Here is a 16512-nt window from a genome sequence, read left to right as displayed (position 1 = left end):
CACGGGGGGGGGGGGGGTGGGGGGTGGTCCTGTGAGTCAGCATTGACTCGGTGGCAGGGAGGCAGTGTTGCAGCTGGGGAGAGACCTCTCTTCTGAGGCACCAGACAGAGGATGCCCTGTGCCCACCATGTCTTCAGTTAGCAGCCGGTGTATTAACTGTTTCTACCACAGTATCACTCTGTGTTCTGTAATTCCAAATGTAATATCTCCAGATAGAATTCGCACTGGAAGCTACGCATTATGATTACTCCTGATGGCAGAGTGGTTACACGTTGGGCTGCTAACCTCAAGGTCAGCTGTTCGAAACCACCAGCCAATCCATAGGAGAGAGACAAATCTTTCTACTCCCATTGAGAATTACACTATCAGAAACCCACAGAGGCAGTTACCCTGTTCCTGTGGGGTTGGTGTGTCGAAATCGACTCGATGGCTATGTGTTGATACTAACTTTACGTCTGCTGTCATGTAGAGTACACATGGCAGACCACACTCCAGTCAGCAGTTTCTACGTGAACGATTCTGTCCGTGATGTCCGGCATCCGTGTTTCACTGTCCTTTCACTCTCCTGTGAAGTCCACTCACTGACCCCAGGGCTGTCTGCCCCATCTTCCTGTGGCTGTTGTCAGTTTGACTTGGATTTCTAGGTCTCGATCGAGCATGCACTCCAGGCCTGCACTGACCGGGTCCCGGCCAAGCGAAACTCTGCGTGTTTTCCCATCAGACTCCAGCATAGGGGTGCTGAGTGGGGTTTGCCCCTGAGGGGGCTCCTCGCGAAGCCAGCGGTGCACTTGCCACAGGCATGAACCCGACTGACTCCTCCCTCCCATGTCTCCGCAGCACTTCTCCGAACTTCTGGACGAGTTCTCCCAGAATGTCCTGGGCCAGCTCCTGAACGACCCCTTCCTCTCGGAGAAGAGCGAGTCCATGGAGGTGGGGCCGTCCCCGACGTCGCCCGCACCCCTCATCCAGGCCGAGCACAGCTACTCGCTGAGTGAGGAGCCGGGAGCCCAGTCACCCTTCGGCCACGCAACCCCGGGGGAGAGCTTCCACGATGGTAACTGAACTCCGCCCCTCGTGCTGGGAGCGAGCTGATGGAATGTCCGCACCCGCTTCAGGCGGGTACCTCCAGGGGCATGCAGGGTCCGGCACCCGAGGTGGACTCCTGTGTGGGTCTGCTGGGATGGCGTGGCCCCTTGGGGGGGACAGCAGAACAAACCAGCTGACCCCTCTGGATGGTCATTCCCACCCATCTTGATTCTTAGATGTTGACGGAAATTCCACAAGTGGGAGACTTTGTGGAACAGACATTTATTTTCTCACACGTTAGGGGCTGGAGGTCTGAATCAGGAGGTGGGCTCTGGGGAAAGACCCTCTCTGTTCTCAGCACTCGTAGGAGAGCTCTGTGAGGCATCTCTCCCTCCCATCCCAACCCCCCACCGCCCCAAATCACACTCATGTGACCTCATTACTATCACCCAGAAGCCCGTCATTCCCCAGCAGGATCTCACTTCTGGGTGCAGGCTCTAAGATCCCAACACCTCTTGGTGTCACAATCCGATACTTAAGAAGGGGTGCTGTCATTTACCCCCCTCATGGAAGAGTTTTGGTGACCATCCACTCCACAAAAGCGTCTTGGGGGGTTCCAACCCCTTTCCAGCAGGTCCCCTGGACCCCGCATAGATGGGATCTTGGGGAGCCTTCCCAGACTGCCTTGTTTGGTCACCCTCTCGTGTGCCCATGGTCCAGGGCATCTGCGGTGTGGTGCTGGTCAAAGGCCCCACCCAGTGTCCGGGCTTGGGGACATTCAATTGTCCTCCCTGCTACTCTGTGGTCCTTGGGTGGCACAAGCCCTGACCTGGCCACGGGCTCACCGAAAGGCCGGCTGTGGAAGACCTTCCGTTGGCGCACGCGGTCTTGTCCACAGCGGTCACCATTCTAAAATGGTTGACCATATTTGGTTTTCCTGGCCGCCTTGTCGCACTGGGGCCAATCAAGAAGGTGTGCCGTTTGTTTCCCAGCTGGGCCACACGCCTGCCTTCCCCTGCTCGGGGCGGGGGTGTCTGTGCACTCGCCGCCTCTGCCGGAGGCCCGGGCGTCCTCAGAGCTCTGAGCATGCAGCTTCCTCGGGGTCATGCAGAGGCCCGTATGTGCTCCTTCAGGGAGGACATTAGTGTTGCAGGGGGCCGCCTGGGTCCAAAAGTAACTTCCAAGAACCGGGACTGTCAATTTTACCTCCCACCAAAGCTGGGCCGGAACACTCCGCCACAGGCTGAAGTCCCATTGTGGGCTAGAACCCCAAGAGACGGAGGGAGGGCTTCCTCACACTGCCTCCTCTGGCAGGGGGGGGGAGGGGCGGGGGGCGGCTTTTGCCTCTGGGGAGAGAGGAGGGGGCTGGGTAGGAAAGAGTCAGGAGACTTGAGCTGGGCGGGGGTGCTGGTCAGTAAACAACAGGTCATCTTCTCATGCTGCCTTCTCTGCCGGTCGTACCCCGATGGTGTGGCCAGCAGTGATGGACAATGGATGATTTATTTTACTTTCCAGGGCCCCTCAGAGTAAAAGTTTCTGTCTAGTTACTTTTTAACAAGCATTTTCCGTCTCTGGCCTGGAGCCATGGGCTAATGGCTTATTTCACTTTTTATTGTTAAAGGAAGTTAGGATAAAGCGTACTGAAATCATGAAAGAACATCAACAGTTTATTTGTTTGAAAAACAATGGGAATTGTTAGCTCACTCTTTTTTGTTTTTCTGTCATGGTGCATTCATTTTGGCTGTCTTGTTGTGAGCCGATCTGCTCAGCAGAGACCACCACATTATCAGAAAAACTCGGAAATCCAGGATAGGTTCATCTACAGTGACCGTAACTGAGTTAGTAGTTCTGAAGGGTTATGGCAGGGGAAGCTGGGGAGAAATGATGAGCTAATATTGTGTACAAGGATGAATAAAATGCACTCAGGAAAAAAAATGAATAAAATGTTCAAAAATTGATTGGGGTGATGATCGCAAACTCTTTAATGTAGTTAAGCCATTGAATAGCATGGTGGGCGAATTGTATGTCGATGAAACTTAAAATTCTTTTTAGATAAAAGAAACAAATTAGGGATTAAGGTGATTAAACTTATAACCATGAAAAAGAATTTACACACAAAAAAATTCTTTTCAGTAATTTACAAAATAAACCCAACTCAGTTTTTCATCCAAGGTAGACCCTTCCTAAGAGAAGCCCCTCCTGAGCGCTGGGAAAAAAGTCTCCCAGGGAAATAGGCTTCCAGACGGGACTAGAGGAACTGGGCATGCTCAGAGAGCAATTGCTCCTGTATTGGGAAAAACTTTCAAAGGTCATTTTCAAAGAAAACGCAAAATGCTAGCAGACCCTTCGTTTGTTGCACTTACCGAACTCCATCCAGTCCTGACCGCCGAGTAGTTTCCAGTGTGGGGGATGCCCAGCACTACAGGTACCAGACACTTTCCTGACTGTGGTCCTTATATGAAGGAGGCAGGCCGCCAGAAACGAGGCTGGGGGGATTCGCGGTTTCACGCCCTTCTCTGGACGTGTCTGGACGAGGACATCGTACTTGGCCAAGAGGGAGCCCCCGGAGGAGCCGCGTTGAGCAGTGGCTGCCGTGTTGGGTTCACACAGAGCAGCACTTGGGAGGATGGGGCAGGACCTGGCACTGTGCCCTTCTGTCATCCGTGGAGTCCTAGGAGTCAGCCCCGACTCCAGGGCACCCCACAACCACACCAATGTCCTCTGGGAGGTGCTGTCCCAGATCAGAGAGGGGGCTCTTGGCTGGACGCTGGGGCGGTCTTGAGCACCCACTCAGGGTCCTCCTGCTAATGTAATGTTTGGGGTTCGACCGTGCTCCCTGCGGTCGGAAGAGTGTAGTGACACAGGGCGGAATGTGTCTAGAGAAGGAAGACAGTCTGAGACTGCGGCGTTGTTTCCAAGGTTCAATGTGACGGGTACGTGAGAGCCGAGGGCAGTGCCTGACCTACAGCAGTTCCTTCCATCAGCCCCTCCCTTTCCCTCTCCCTCCTCTTCTGTGTTATCTCTTCCTGCGATGAAGGGCTGCTCCTCAGCCATATGGGGCGGGGGGGTCCCCGGGACATGGAGCCACCCATGGCGGTGGGTCAGGTTGTTTGGTTTCCTCGGAGCCCCTCCATCCGGGCTCCAGCTTGGGCACATGCGCTGCCCTCCCTGGCTGAGTTGTATTGTTGAAACCGAAGGCTTGAACTGAAGTTCTTTAGGGGCTTCAGTGGCAGCGCCTTTTGTACCTGCCTGCGCTCACGGTTTTCCCCACGCTCCCTGTACTGCTATTCCGAAACTCCTCCTACCGTGCCTCCCTGCCTCTGAGCCCTGCTCCGTGGACAAGCCCCGGTGGTGTCATGATCAAGCACGTGGCTGCGTGAACTGCCACCCTCTCTGGCAGATTCATCTGTAAAGATTTTTAGCCTCCGACACCCTACAGGGTAGTTCGACCCAGACTCGGGGTCCCTAGAAGTCGGGTAGACTCCTTGGTGACATCTTCTGAGCAACACGTCTCCCCCAGCATGAGGCTCACGGCAGCAGACATCGTTCTCTCCCTGCCCTGAATCCTCGGGTTAAGGAATGTAGGAATTGCTCTGCTGGGTGGTTTGGGGCCAGGATCTCACGAGAGGTTGAAATCGGATGTCGCTGGACCAGTACCCTTCTGGGATCTTTTCCAGAGAAGTGAGTCTGCTTCCAAGAGGCTTATTTGAATATCCAGGGAGTCAGTGCCAGCTCATGGGCATCTCTCCCCAGGGCTGTGTGAGGGTCACCGTGCGGGGTTACTGGCCTTCCCCCCCCCCCCCCCGGGGGTGAAGGATCTCACAGACCAAGGCAGAGTTGTAACACCTTCTCTGGTTTGGTCACCCCATGCTGTTGTAAAGAAGGGCACAGTAGGTGGGTTTAAAGAACAGGTATTTATTTTCTCACAGGTTGGAGGCTATGAGGACGGATGGACGGAGCAGGGTCTCTGTGTAGGTCATCCCCAGCATCTCTGGGGTCCTCGGCGTGTATAGGATCCTCGCTGTAGTATCTGCCCCTTCCTCTCCCCCTGTCCCCCTGCCCACCTCTGCCCCTGCGGACAGGTTTAGTGGTGCTTCAACATTGAGACTGGGCAATCTGCTTTTGGACACTGCCACTGAAAATCCTATGACTCACAACAGAACAGTGCCTGGTCCAGGGCTGCGAGATGGGCCCTCTGGGTGAAAGGCCCTACAGGGTACACGCCACAGTGCAGTGATCGGGAATACAATGCAGCACTGGGCAACCTTTGGTTCTAGTGGCCAGGGTTTGGTTCCAGTTGGACTCAACTCGAAGTCAGGTACCAATAGACTGCATGCAGAGGACCTTTCTAGAGCCTCCAGCTTGTCCCGGACACTCAGGCTGGAGGTGGATGAGACAGCCGAGGCTGACTGGCCTTTTGCTTCAACACCACATCTGTCCTTGGGCCTCCCTGTGGCGTGCGGTTACCTTGGGAGAAAGGCCGGCTCTCTACCCCTGTAAACAGTCCCAGCCTCGGAAACCACAGGGCTTTGCCATGCGAGGGTCAGCCCTGATGGCGATGGCTTTGGGTCTTTTGCCTTTTGGTGCATAGCTGTACACACGTGTGGGATGTAACAGTACAACCCAGATCCCGCCTGTCAGCTCAGCGTGGTCCAGTGGTCCCAACCCCTGCTTCCCCAGGGTGCGAGCCACACCCCAAGGGAAAGCCAGCTGGCCGGCGATGTCCAAGAGCCAGCACCCCGTGGGTGCTCTCAGAGGCCGAGGTTCAGTTGGGGGTTGAAGCATCGAGTGGAGTTAAACAGGGAAGAGGTTGGAGGGAAGCAGGTGGAGACCCGAGGGCCAGGCCACGCAGCCCGAAAGAACCAGGCCCTTCCTGACGTGATGGCATGTCCGCCGATTCCCTTCTTCTTCCACCATGATCTTAGTTGGTTTTTTAAGTCTGCTCAACTAATGACACCTGGGCACCACCTGTGCCGGGAATGGTGTGGGCAGCATTCACCCGGCAATCTTTTTCGGGAAGCTGTTTCATCCTGGGGCCAAAGCACACAGTGTTCCACTTCCCCGATGGTCACCTGGTTCTGTTTACAGACCCGGCCTAAAACAGGCCTGCTGGTGACTTCCTGGGAAGTCCTGGGGCAGCGGGTCTGTGTGCTGAAGGTTCTGGATTCATAGTTCATCTCGTTCGCACTCCAGTGCCTTCCGGGCCAACAGGAACAATAGCATAAGCCGTGGTTCTTACTCATGAGACTGGCCGTGTGGCAGGTGGAGTCCACTGTGCCGTCTGCGGATGGATGGATGGATGGATGGATGGATGGATGGATGGATGGATGGATGGATGGATGGATGGGGAGTGTGCTGAGCAGAGGGTTGTCTAGGTCGTAGCTTGGTGGTGTTTTCTTCTGAGTTTTGCGGATGGGGATGGTTTTGTTGGGACAGTGAATTTATTGGACACCGGTGTGTGTGCCCTCCCTGGGGGGTGGCAGCGCCAGGGGAGAGATCTGAGCCCTAAGCCCAGTGCCCGTCAAAGCCCCGGCCTGCCTGGTAGAAGAGCAAGGTGGATTTTGAGGCCACTGTAAGTCTCCCACGTTAAACACAGCTGTGTGGGCGTCACCCTCAGTGCTGACTGATGCCTGGAGACAGTGCTGTATTGCGCTCGCTGCCTGTTTGTGCCATCCTGTGCTAGGCAACTCTCGGCGGCGTTTTTCCAACCGCTGGTGCTCCCTTTGTGTCTCTGGACACTCTCACAGTACGTCACGTTTCTCCACCACAGTCTCGTGTGCACCTCACTGTCACATGCCCCTGGAGCAGTTGTTGGGGCTGTCACGGTGACCCCAGCTCGTTGGTACAACAGAGGAGAACGCCGCCCCATCCTCACAATTGGTGTTAGGTGTGAGCCCATTGAGAGCAGCCAGTTCACCACGAATACGGGGGCAATATCACTTAGCCCCAGTGGGCGTGGGAGCTCAGAGTGCTGTCCGATGCGCTCCATCCCGAGACACGAAGGACAACAGGCGGAGAAGACTGGCCCCTGGGCAGGCAGCACTGGAACAACCGCGGGGTACCAGCAAGCGCCATCCCCGAGTCTGTCTGTCGTCGAAGTGTAGCAAGTTGGAACTATCGAGTAGGGTTCGAGTCTGAGTGAGTCAGCCAGTCAGATGTCTGTCTCACTTAGGGTATCGCATCTGTACTATATAGGAGCTCTGGTGGTATAGTGGTTACACATTGGGGCCAGCAGTGTGAAACCACCAACAGCTCCGTGAGAGAAAGACTGGATTTTCCTCTCCTATAAGCATTTACCGTCTCAGAAACCCGCAAGGGTCACCATGAGTCGGCGTTGACGATGGCAGTGTTTTGTGTGTTTTTTATAATCTGTGTGTGTGTGTTTAGTATAGTGCACCCTGGTGGCTGTGTTTGGTAATGTGTGAGGTTGGTGGTTCAAACTCACCAGCCTTTCCTTGGGAGAAAGATGAGGCTCTCTATCGCTGGAAAGATTTGCAGCCTTGGAAACTCTGTACAGGGCCGCTATGAGTGGACTCAGCGCCTTGGCTGTGAGTCTATGGTGCACCTTTCTAGGTATGAGTAATACCTCCAGCTATGTAATCATACAGTAATAAAAACAGTACAGCGCTGCTGCATCAGTAGGGCCAGCTTGGTAGTACACACCTGTGCACCTCGCATTGTGAATATGAGAGGTTCATGGGGGAGCTCCTGGGGCGTAGTGGTTACTACGCGTGGGGCTATGGCCTGCAAGGTCAGCAGTTTGAAACCACCAGCCGCTCCGAAGGAGAATGATGAGGCTCTCTACTCCTGTGAAGAGGCACAGTCTCGGAAACCCACGGGCGCGCTTCCACCCTGCCCTGTTGGGTCGTCATGAACTGGAATAGCCTCGATGGCAGTGAGTTTGGTTTGGGGTTGAAGCCTCACAGGGGCTGGTTCTTAACTACAAGTTGTATCATATCTAAGTAGGACCTCTGTAACCCAGGGGCTGGCTGTATTATAGCATTTTTTTAAAATAAAGAATTCAAAACCCTCATGTTCTGAATCATTGTCTAAACCAGTGTTTTTCCCAAGTGGGCGGTACTACCCCCTGGGGGTGGGGGTGCTGGAATGACCCAGTGGGGGCAGGGGGCTGCCAAAGCACTTGCCTACACTTATTCTGGATTACAGGCTAGAGTACAAACGTTTGTAATGAGCAGGGCAGGCGCTGAGTGAGGTGGCTTGCTTCTTTTTTGCCCCTGGAGAGGGTGGTAGGCTCAAAAAGTTTAGGAATTGATGGTGTTGAGCCTACTGCTCCCGATCGATATTCCAGCACATTTCCTTTCAGTCTGTGTCCTCTCCTCCTCTCTAATCGTCCTCAGTTCGTTGTCAGACTTCTTACCCCCTGCACACGTTCCCACAGCCTGCTGGTGCCACACCTCCCCTGCATTCCATCCAAGGTGCGGTCCCTTCTCACGGAGTCCCCTCGGCCAGGGCAAGCCGGGCTCAGGCTGCACAGGGTGACAGAGTGGACCATGGCTTACTCCCAGGAGTAAGCCCGCCCAGGCCTCAGCAGACTGTGAGGTCTGAGTTCTGTCCCCAGTCTGCCCCCAAACGTGCCTGAAGTACTCGACAGAGTTCCTCAGCTAGAATCTTCCTGCCCTGACTTCTCTAGGCCTGGCGCCCCTCTGCCAGCCAGCAGGACGCCCCACCCAGCACAGCAGGCTCCTTGCTCCCCCATCTCTGTCAGAAAGCTCTTTGTTCCCTGCCTCAGCCCCTCCACCCCCAGCAGGGAACCGCTGACTCAGCCACCCGACACCCTCCCTCAACACAGCCCAGCCTGTCTGTCTCCACTACCCTGGATAATCCACTCAGTCATCTCAGAATTGGACTTGGGGGGAGCGGGATGGGGGTGAGGGATAAGGTTTTTTGGTATATGTGAATATCTCATTTTTTCTGTGCTCATGGAACGAAAGGTTAATTATCGTGGACTTCAACTTTACTGTCTGAATTGGACACCTCCCCCAGCCCCAGCCCCAGCCCCAGCCCTCTGAGTGATCTTTAACCGGGTGCCCCAGGACCCCTGACCCCTGGTGGAGCTGCTGAGACTGTGAATCTTTACCAAAGCATGTGTGCCCCCTCCCCCCACCCCCCCACGCAGAATTGAAGCATCAACCTTTTGGTTGGCAACACGGCGCTTAACCATTGCGCCACCAGGGCCCATGAGCGATCTTTAAGTACCTGTTTCGAGGAAAGGGTGGGTGGGGCAAAATTCCAGCAAGTAAAACCATCTCACCCCTAACGCCTTTGGGCTCCCAGGGCAGCAGTGTTCCCAAGTTTGACTTTATGTGTGTATGGGGGGCTGCGTGGGGGGGTGCACACAGCAGGGAGGGTGTCTGCCAGCCCCACTTTAGGGGCCCGGCAGTCCCTTGAGGCTCCCGGGAAGTCCCTGGTGCCTTGTCCTCCCCTCAGGGCTGTGCTGAGCTGCCCAGAGAGTTGTCTAGGCTCCTGTCTGGTGGCGTCGTGGTTACATGTCGGACTGCAATCTGCATGGTCGGCAGTTGGAAACCACCAGCAGCTCCCCAGGAGGACTGGGCTTTCTACTCCCATCATCGGTTATAGCCTTGGAAATCCCAGGGGACCACCCTGACCACGATGAGGAGACCCACAGCGGGTGTGGGTGCTGACCCCCTTGCGTGGCACGGAAACCTTGCGTGGCCCTGATCCGACTGTTGTGACCACGGGGTTTTCTGGGCTCATTTTATCAGCGCGATCCAGGTCTTTCTTCCTGTGCCGGCTTCTTCCAGAAGCCTTGCTGAAGTCTGTTCAGCGTCCCAGCGGCACGCACGTCCCACGGACGATCAGTCGGTGGTTCTCGGCGCGCCCCCATGCAGTCACTTGGTGGTTCTCGGCACGCGCACCCCCAAAGACAGTCAGTCGGTGGTTCTCGGGCATGCGCTACATGGTCCGGAATGTCGGGCAAACAAGGCGGGGTAGGAAGGCTCAGGGCGGAAAGCTGGGAGCCCTCCTGGCCAGCCGCTGCCCTGGGCGCTCTTTCTCGCCCCCGGTTGCCAGCCATCCACCCCTTTCTCCGTGGATTTCAAACAAGTTATTAATTTGTGTTTGACTAGATGCATCACTTGAGTTAAAAGCTAAATGGTATAATTCTCCTGCCCGTCCCCACGGTGATGCGCGGGAAGTGTCCACCCCTTCCCCGTGCTGCGACTCGTGTCCCCGCGTCCCTCCCGCCATCGCCCCTCCCTGGCGTGTGTCCCCCGCATGGCCCCCTCTCGCAGGCAACGGGCTCACGTGTGTCCCCTCTGCCCCGCAGATGACGTGGACAGCGAGAAGTGGTTCCTGTCCACGGACTTTTCCCCGGCCACCATCAAGACGGAGCCCATGACGGACGAGCCACCCCCGGGGCTGGTGCCCTCGGTCACGCTGACCATCACCGCCATCACCGCGCCCCTGGAGAAGGAGGAGCCTGCTCTGGAGATGAACCCCGCGGTAGGCACCCTTCTGTTCTCCCGCCAGGAAGGGCATGCTCGGAAGCGCTTCCCGGAGGAAACCCGGGAGCCCTTCCTGGAAGTGGCGCCCCTTCAGCTTGGCTGCCTGATGCGAGGGCACCTTATTTTCCTGTACCTGCGTGCGTTCCCCCTGGGCTAGCTGACCGGGAGAAAACAGGAGTTCTTCCCGTGGGCGGCGATGAGTGGGATTCACCTCGGTGGCAGGGTCTGGCCTGGGACAATTTGTATCTTAGAACCCGGGACCCCGACGCTATCCGTTCTAGAAGGAGCGTCCAGATGCGATGCCGTGGAGTTCCCAATCAATTCTTCCCCCCTAAGAAATAACTGAAAATGGATTAATCTGTTCTCGACCACCGAGGTTTTACCCTAACCTTGCCTTTTTAGACAAAACATTACACAGAAATGTCAAAGTAAATAAGTTCAGAGTTAAATAATACAATTTAAATAAGAAATACATTAAGAAAGTTTTTAGCAACTACATACCCCGAGATGGATCAGGATCTGGATCTGTGGACACGGATGTGGAGAGGAGGGATGGAGAGTCATTGTTTGGAAGGGGAATCCCCTTCCATAAAATCAACTGGTAGCTGCTTTTCAGGAGTTTATTCCCTGCTTTGCCATTTTTCACTAGGACCTGACTGGCTTTCTCTTAAAAAAAAAAAAAAAACCCATCTAATGTAATCTGCTGTTGGCCTTTCCTGAACTGTTTCTCAAAGGGTTTACTAGATTATCATCAACAATATTGGTAGCATGGTTAACCGGTTCCTTATCAAGATGATGCGTTTCAAAAAACTCTTAGGACCCACGTTTTTAATCTAAAAACAGTACCCCAAACCATAAAAACTAAGAAAATTATAGCAAAATGCTTGGAACACAGCCACAAAAGGTTTAAACAACGTGCACTAAGGACATCAACTAACACTGAGTGACTGAAACAAGAACTGCTTTTGTTTACAAAATCATGTGGATCCAGTCAGATTTCCATGTTTTGTTTGAACTTCGATGCAAAACTGTCTTGACATTTTGTGTCGAAATCCAATTATGTGGAATAATGATGCGGTCAAGTACTGGGTTCTACTGTTCAAGGTCACCTCCCTATAATCAATCAGGAAGTTCTTCCGCATAGCGTCACCAACAGTCCCTTTGGGGTTGGTGGGTGTGGGTATTTGTTTACCTCTCCAAGCCAACCTACAGAAACCAGGAAGTTCCTCTGCCTTCTTTCCCCAGCGCTGCCTCCAGTGTCTGCAGGTGGGGGAGGCGCTCTCAGGTATGGCAGGTAGGGGGCATCACTGAGCAGATCCAGTGACCCATCCCACAGCCCACCTCTGGATGAAGAAGAACAGGTTTTCGTACTCACAGGAACGTTCTGGATGGTTCGAGGAATCGCTCATTAAACAAAGGCTTTAGCAGGTTACTGGAGAACACACAACCAATACCTTCGCATTTTGAGAGCGTCCTTGGGGCCAGGCTGCCTGAGTGATTTGGCTCTGCTGAGCGTAGAGAGAGAGAAAAGACACTGCAGACAGTGACACAGAGCCCACGTGGACCAGTCTCCATCAGTCAAGTAGGAAGGTGCAGGGACAAGTTCCCTGTCATGCCATCACACGGGCCGTGGAAGAGGAACGTGCTTGGCTGGTGCGTTTGAGCTGGTTGGACGGCAGAGCATAGAGAAGATGCGTGTCAGAGGTTTGGGGGCGCGGGGGGGGGGGGGGGACACAGCGCCAGCCTTCGCCACAGCGCCGTTTCCACCGAGCTACTGAATCACACTTGTCACCTTCTCACGTGTTGGAAACCAGTCTGCCTCTGTCCTCCTGTGTTCCGGGTTGCACACGGTGATCCCATGAGCCTTCTTGAAGCTGTATCCTGGATCAGGAATGGTAGTCTCCCTGCCCTGGTAGGCGATACACAGACCCAATGGGTCTTGGGGCGCTCTGCCTTCCATCCGCATAGGAGATATGAGGCAACAGGTTAGGGTCCCCTCGGTGGCAGTGCCCGTCGGGGTGAGGGAGGTGATGTTCACCCCAGGAGGTGCCTGTGCCCCAACCTCACCCCAGCTGTGCCCCAGGCGGCCTCATTGTAAAGTGGGATGTTCTGAGAGGGAGACCTAAGTGTTCTGCCGGGTGTTTCCTGAGCGCCGAGCTGTGTGTTCAGAGCTGTGTTGGAAATGTCTCTCTCCAGGTGGACTCCTCATGCCAGACAGTCATTCCCAAGATTAAACTGGAGCCTCACGAAGTGGACCAGTTCCTCAACTTCTCTCCCAAAGAAGGTCAGTGGTCACCCTCTCAGTCTGAAGAGAAGGGGGCTGCTTTGCCCCGCGGGCCTTGCTGCTTCAGGAAGCAACTCTGGTGTTTGTGTTTTTCTGCCAAGCTCCCCGTGAAACAAAACATCTGCGAAGCCAAGCTGCTGTCCCTCCTCTCGTACACTTTCCAGCCGAGTGCATGGCTTTCGCTTTGCTCTGTGAAGCGCTGCCTGGTGCTGGGGGCCTGACAGGGTTATCCAGAAATAAATCCTAGGCCGTTTTTCCACCGTGCTCCCAGGAGGAGCTCGAACTGACAAGGTTCTGGTTAGCAGCTGAGTGGGTTCCCCGGATGCACTCAGGGATTCATTAGAGAGAAAGGAGACACTTAAAATATCACTAATATTAAGCCAAGCCCGCCACCATTGAGTCAGTCTGACTCGTCCGAGGCTCTAACGCGTTACGGGAGCAACAGCTTTATCTTCCTCCGGCGGAGCAGCTGGTGCCCTTGCTGCTGGCAGCTCAGTGTGTCCCCCACAACACCACCAGGTGCCTTAAATATCACTGCATTGACAATAAAATGACTGTGGCTGCTTAAAGAGCCGCCCCTCACCGTGGCACCACTGGCAGTGACGAGAGGCCCAGCTAAGACAGTGTCGGATGCTGTGCCCTTTCACCTGCTCCTGCCCTCCTCACGGCACCTGCGGTTGATGCCACGTCCATGGTGGCATCAGAAGGTAGCCGTATCCCGAGGTGACCTCAGCTCCCAGGGTCACCGGCCGAGACTCATCTTAGGAGGTGGGCAGATGGCGCCCTTCCCCGCGGCAATGGCAACAGTCCAGGAAACCTGATCTCCTTGAATGCTCGTTGCCCTCAACCCCCCGTAACCAGAGCGGGCTGGTTGAGATGGTGATTAGAAATCCAAGCCCGAAGCTCGGGGCAGGTCAACAGCCTGAGCCTGCTGGAAAGAGGAGTTTCATATTTTCTTGGCGCTCCCGTGGCGCCCCGTCCTTTTGTTGTGGGGCACACGCAGCTTGGGAAGGGGGAAGGGGTCTGAATGGGGGATGGTCTGCTGAGCGCTGAGGACCAGGGTGACCTCTCCCAGCCTGGGAGCCTCTGCGCCCCATCTCTTCTCAGAGCCCCACAGGCTCCAGGAACACCTCTATTCTAGCCACATGGTGACGAACTCATTTCCATCCTCTACTAGGATCACTTCATGGTGGTTGGTGTGGGGGCAAGTTTACAGAACACACGAGTTTCCCGCCCCAGTTGATTTGCATTTCAGTTCATGACGTCATTTCATGACGTGGGTTTTAATCCCCGCAATGGAGCAGCCCCTTCCCAACTCTTTCCTGGGTTCCCTGCTTCCATTCACCACCACCCCCATCCTTTGCTGCCCCTGAACATTATTGTTGGGTAGATGGTGCCCTTGTGGTATCGCTTGGTTGGCTGCTCTGGGGAGCACGTTCCTTGCGGGTGGTGGTGGTCACTTTATCAGCCTTGCAGTTGTTGGGCTGAAAGTTGAGCCCTTAGGGTGGGCTCGGGTCTAGGTCTGAAGTGCATCTGTGGACCACAGTCTTGGGGGTCCACCACTCTCTCAGACCAGTCATTCTGGGCTCCGCTAGGATTTGGACATTCGCTCTGCATTTTTCTTGCACTGTGTCCTCATCCTTCTGTTGCCGTGGCAATCAGTGTGGTTGGCAGTGGTAGTGGGGCACCATCTACTGCTTCTGGTCCCAGGGTACTGGCAGCCACACAAGCAAATGTGTTGAAGGCACACACTTGCCCTCTGTGGCTGCTTGGAACCTTGGGCAGGGTGTTGGGAATAGAGGTACAGGGGTCATTTTGGTGTACCCCTGGCTCTGAGTGTCTAGAAGGAAGCCTGGTTGGACAGTGGTTTAAGGCTCTACTGCTAACCCAAATGTTGCGAGTTCAAATCTAGCCAACGGCTGAAAGAGCAGGACCTGGTGACCTGCTCCTTTACAGATGGCGGTCTAAGAAACCCTAAGGCAGAGATTCCCAACCTGTGGGTCTCGACCCCTTTGGGGGTCAAACAACCCTTTCACAGGGATCATCTAAGACCATCAGAACACATATTCAGAACACACATATTCCCAATGGTCTTAGGAACTGAGACACAGCTTCTCTATCCATCTACAAGCAGGTCCGCCCACATGCAGATACGCCCACCTACGAGTACCTGGCATGAAGACCGTTACCCATGCTCCACCATGCTTCAAGTCAAAATTTCATTTATTTGTCATTAGAAATAAATACTTCACAGCATATAATTTCACATTGCTTTCGTGATGAGTCACTATGCTTTAATTACCGTATGTTCAATTTGTAACCATGAAAATACATCCTGCACATCAGATATTTACATGACGATTCACAGCAGAAGCATGATGAGGTGGCAGTGAAGATAATGTTATGGTTGGGGGTCACCGCCGCATGAGGAACTGTATTAGAGGGTGGCGGCATTGGGAAGGTTGAGAACCACTGCCCTAATGGGCAGTCTGCTCCATCACATAGGGCTCCTGGGAGCCAGCGCTGACTTGATGGCACCCAGCCACATAGTCATACTAAGCCAGGGAGCTCTTGGGCAAGACCTTGATGGCAAAAAGGCTGGGGAGAGGCAAAGAGAACGAGAGGATTACAATGAGAGGGGGAGTGTGCAGGCGAGACTAGAGAAGAAAGAACGTGTTTTGTGTAGGGGTAGAGGACCGTTGCCTGTGCTGCTCAAATGCATGGACATTTCAGGGGGTGTTTCAGAGATTGCTCCCTGGCCACCTCTAGGAGTGAGGGTGATGGACTCCCTTTTCCTTGTCACTAAAACCAAGCTCCAGACGCTGTTGAACTGACTCCGACTCCTGGCAACCCAACGTGTATCACAGAAGAACGACCACACTCCACGTGGTTTTTAATGGCTGACTTCTCAGAAGTAGCTCATCAACTGCGGCCCTCTGGGTGCTATAAGAAAATGGGGTAGAAGCAACCTGCACACACAGAAAGAATCGTGTGTATAGGGGTCTTAAAGGCTTGTCTTCAAGCAAGCAGCCATCCAAGTGAGGTGTCAGCTAAGCCTGCATGGAAGGAGTACACCAGCCTGTGTGATCCAAAGACTGATGATGATAATAATAAAATCCATGATCAGAGAAGAGAGTTGTACTAAAGCTTCAATTCTGAGCACCTGGATTGAAGAAGGCTGTGGATGAAAGAGCAGCCCCTGGGCCACTCCTGTAAGCTGTTGTAGTGACCTAGCAGTTTTGTGTTGGGCTGCTAACCACCAAGCCAGCAGTTTGAAACCACCAGCCACTCCAGGGTAGAGAGGCTGGACTTTCTTCTCTCTTATAAAGAATTACAGTCTCAGAAACTCGTTGGGACAGTTCTGTGCTATCCCATAGGGTCGCTGTGAGTGTTCATCAATGCATTGGCAGTGAGTTTGATTTGGTTTGGTCTGTCTAATGTACATTTCCCACATGGCCCTAATCCCACTTTGGGGGTGTCACTGGTGTCTAGAATGTATTGATCTGCCACCTACCATGCTTTTGTGGCATTTTTCTTTGACCTCCCATGTTCCTTATACAGCTCCAAGTCTCAGCAAACCCTTGGATACCTTCCTGACCACAGGCCAGTGGTCTCCTTCCACTGGATGATATGTCTCTGTAGTTATCTTTTCCTTGTCCCGTGTAAGAATTAATAAATGTTCTCTTTGAATATAATCATAGAAAATAAATTAGGATA

At 54.0% G+C, this 16512-nt stretch overlaps 1 protein-coding gene across 1 annotated transcript in view; it reads left to right on the top strand.

Annotated features, from left to right (window-relative positions):
• The window catches only part of CREB3L2 (cAMP responsive element binding protein 3 like 2), a 69364-nt gene that overhangs the window by 42203 nt on the left and 10649 nt on the right, over positions 1-16512 (top strand). Inside the window, exons 2-4 of the mRNA XM_075558716.1 lie at positions 838-1054; positions 10334-10509; positions 12708-12795. Coding sequence (XP_075414831.1) covers positions 838-1054; positions 10334-10509; positions 12708-12795 — 481 coding nt within the window. The remainder of the gene's footprint in view (positions 1-837; positions 1055-10333; positions 10510-12707; positions 12796-16512) is intronic.

The sequence above is a fragment of the Tenrec ecaudatus genome, chromosome 9 (assembly GCF_050624435.1).
Source record: "Tenrec ecaudatus isolate mTenEca1 chromosome 9, mTenEca1.hap1, whole genome shotgun sequence".
In the NCBI taxonomy this organism is placed as follows: Eukaryota; Metazoa; Chordata; class Mammalia; order Afrosoricida; family Tenrecidae; genus Tenrec; species Tenrec ecaudatus.
Note: the sequence above shows the minus strand (reverse complement) of the source record. Positions and strands in the feature narration are given on the sequence as shown.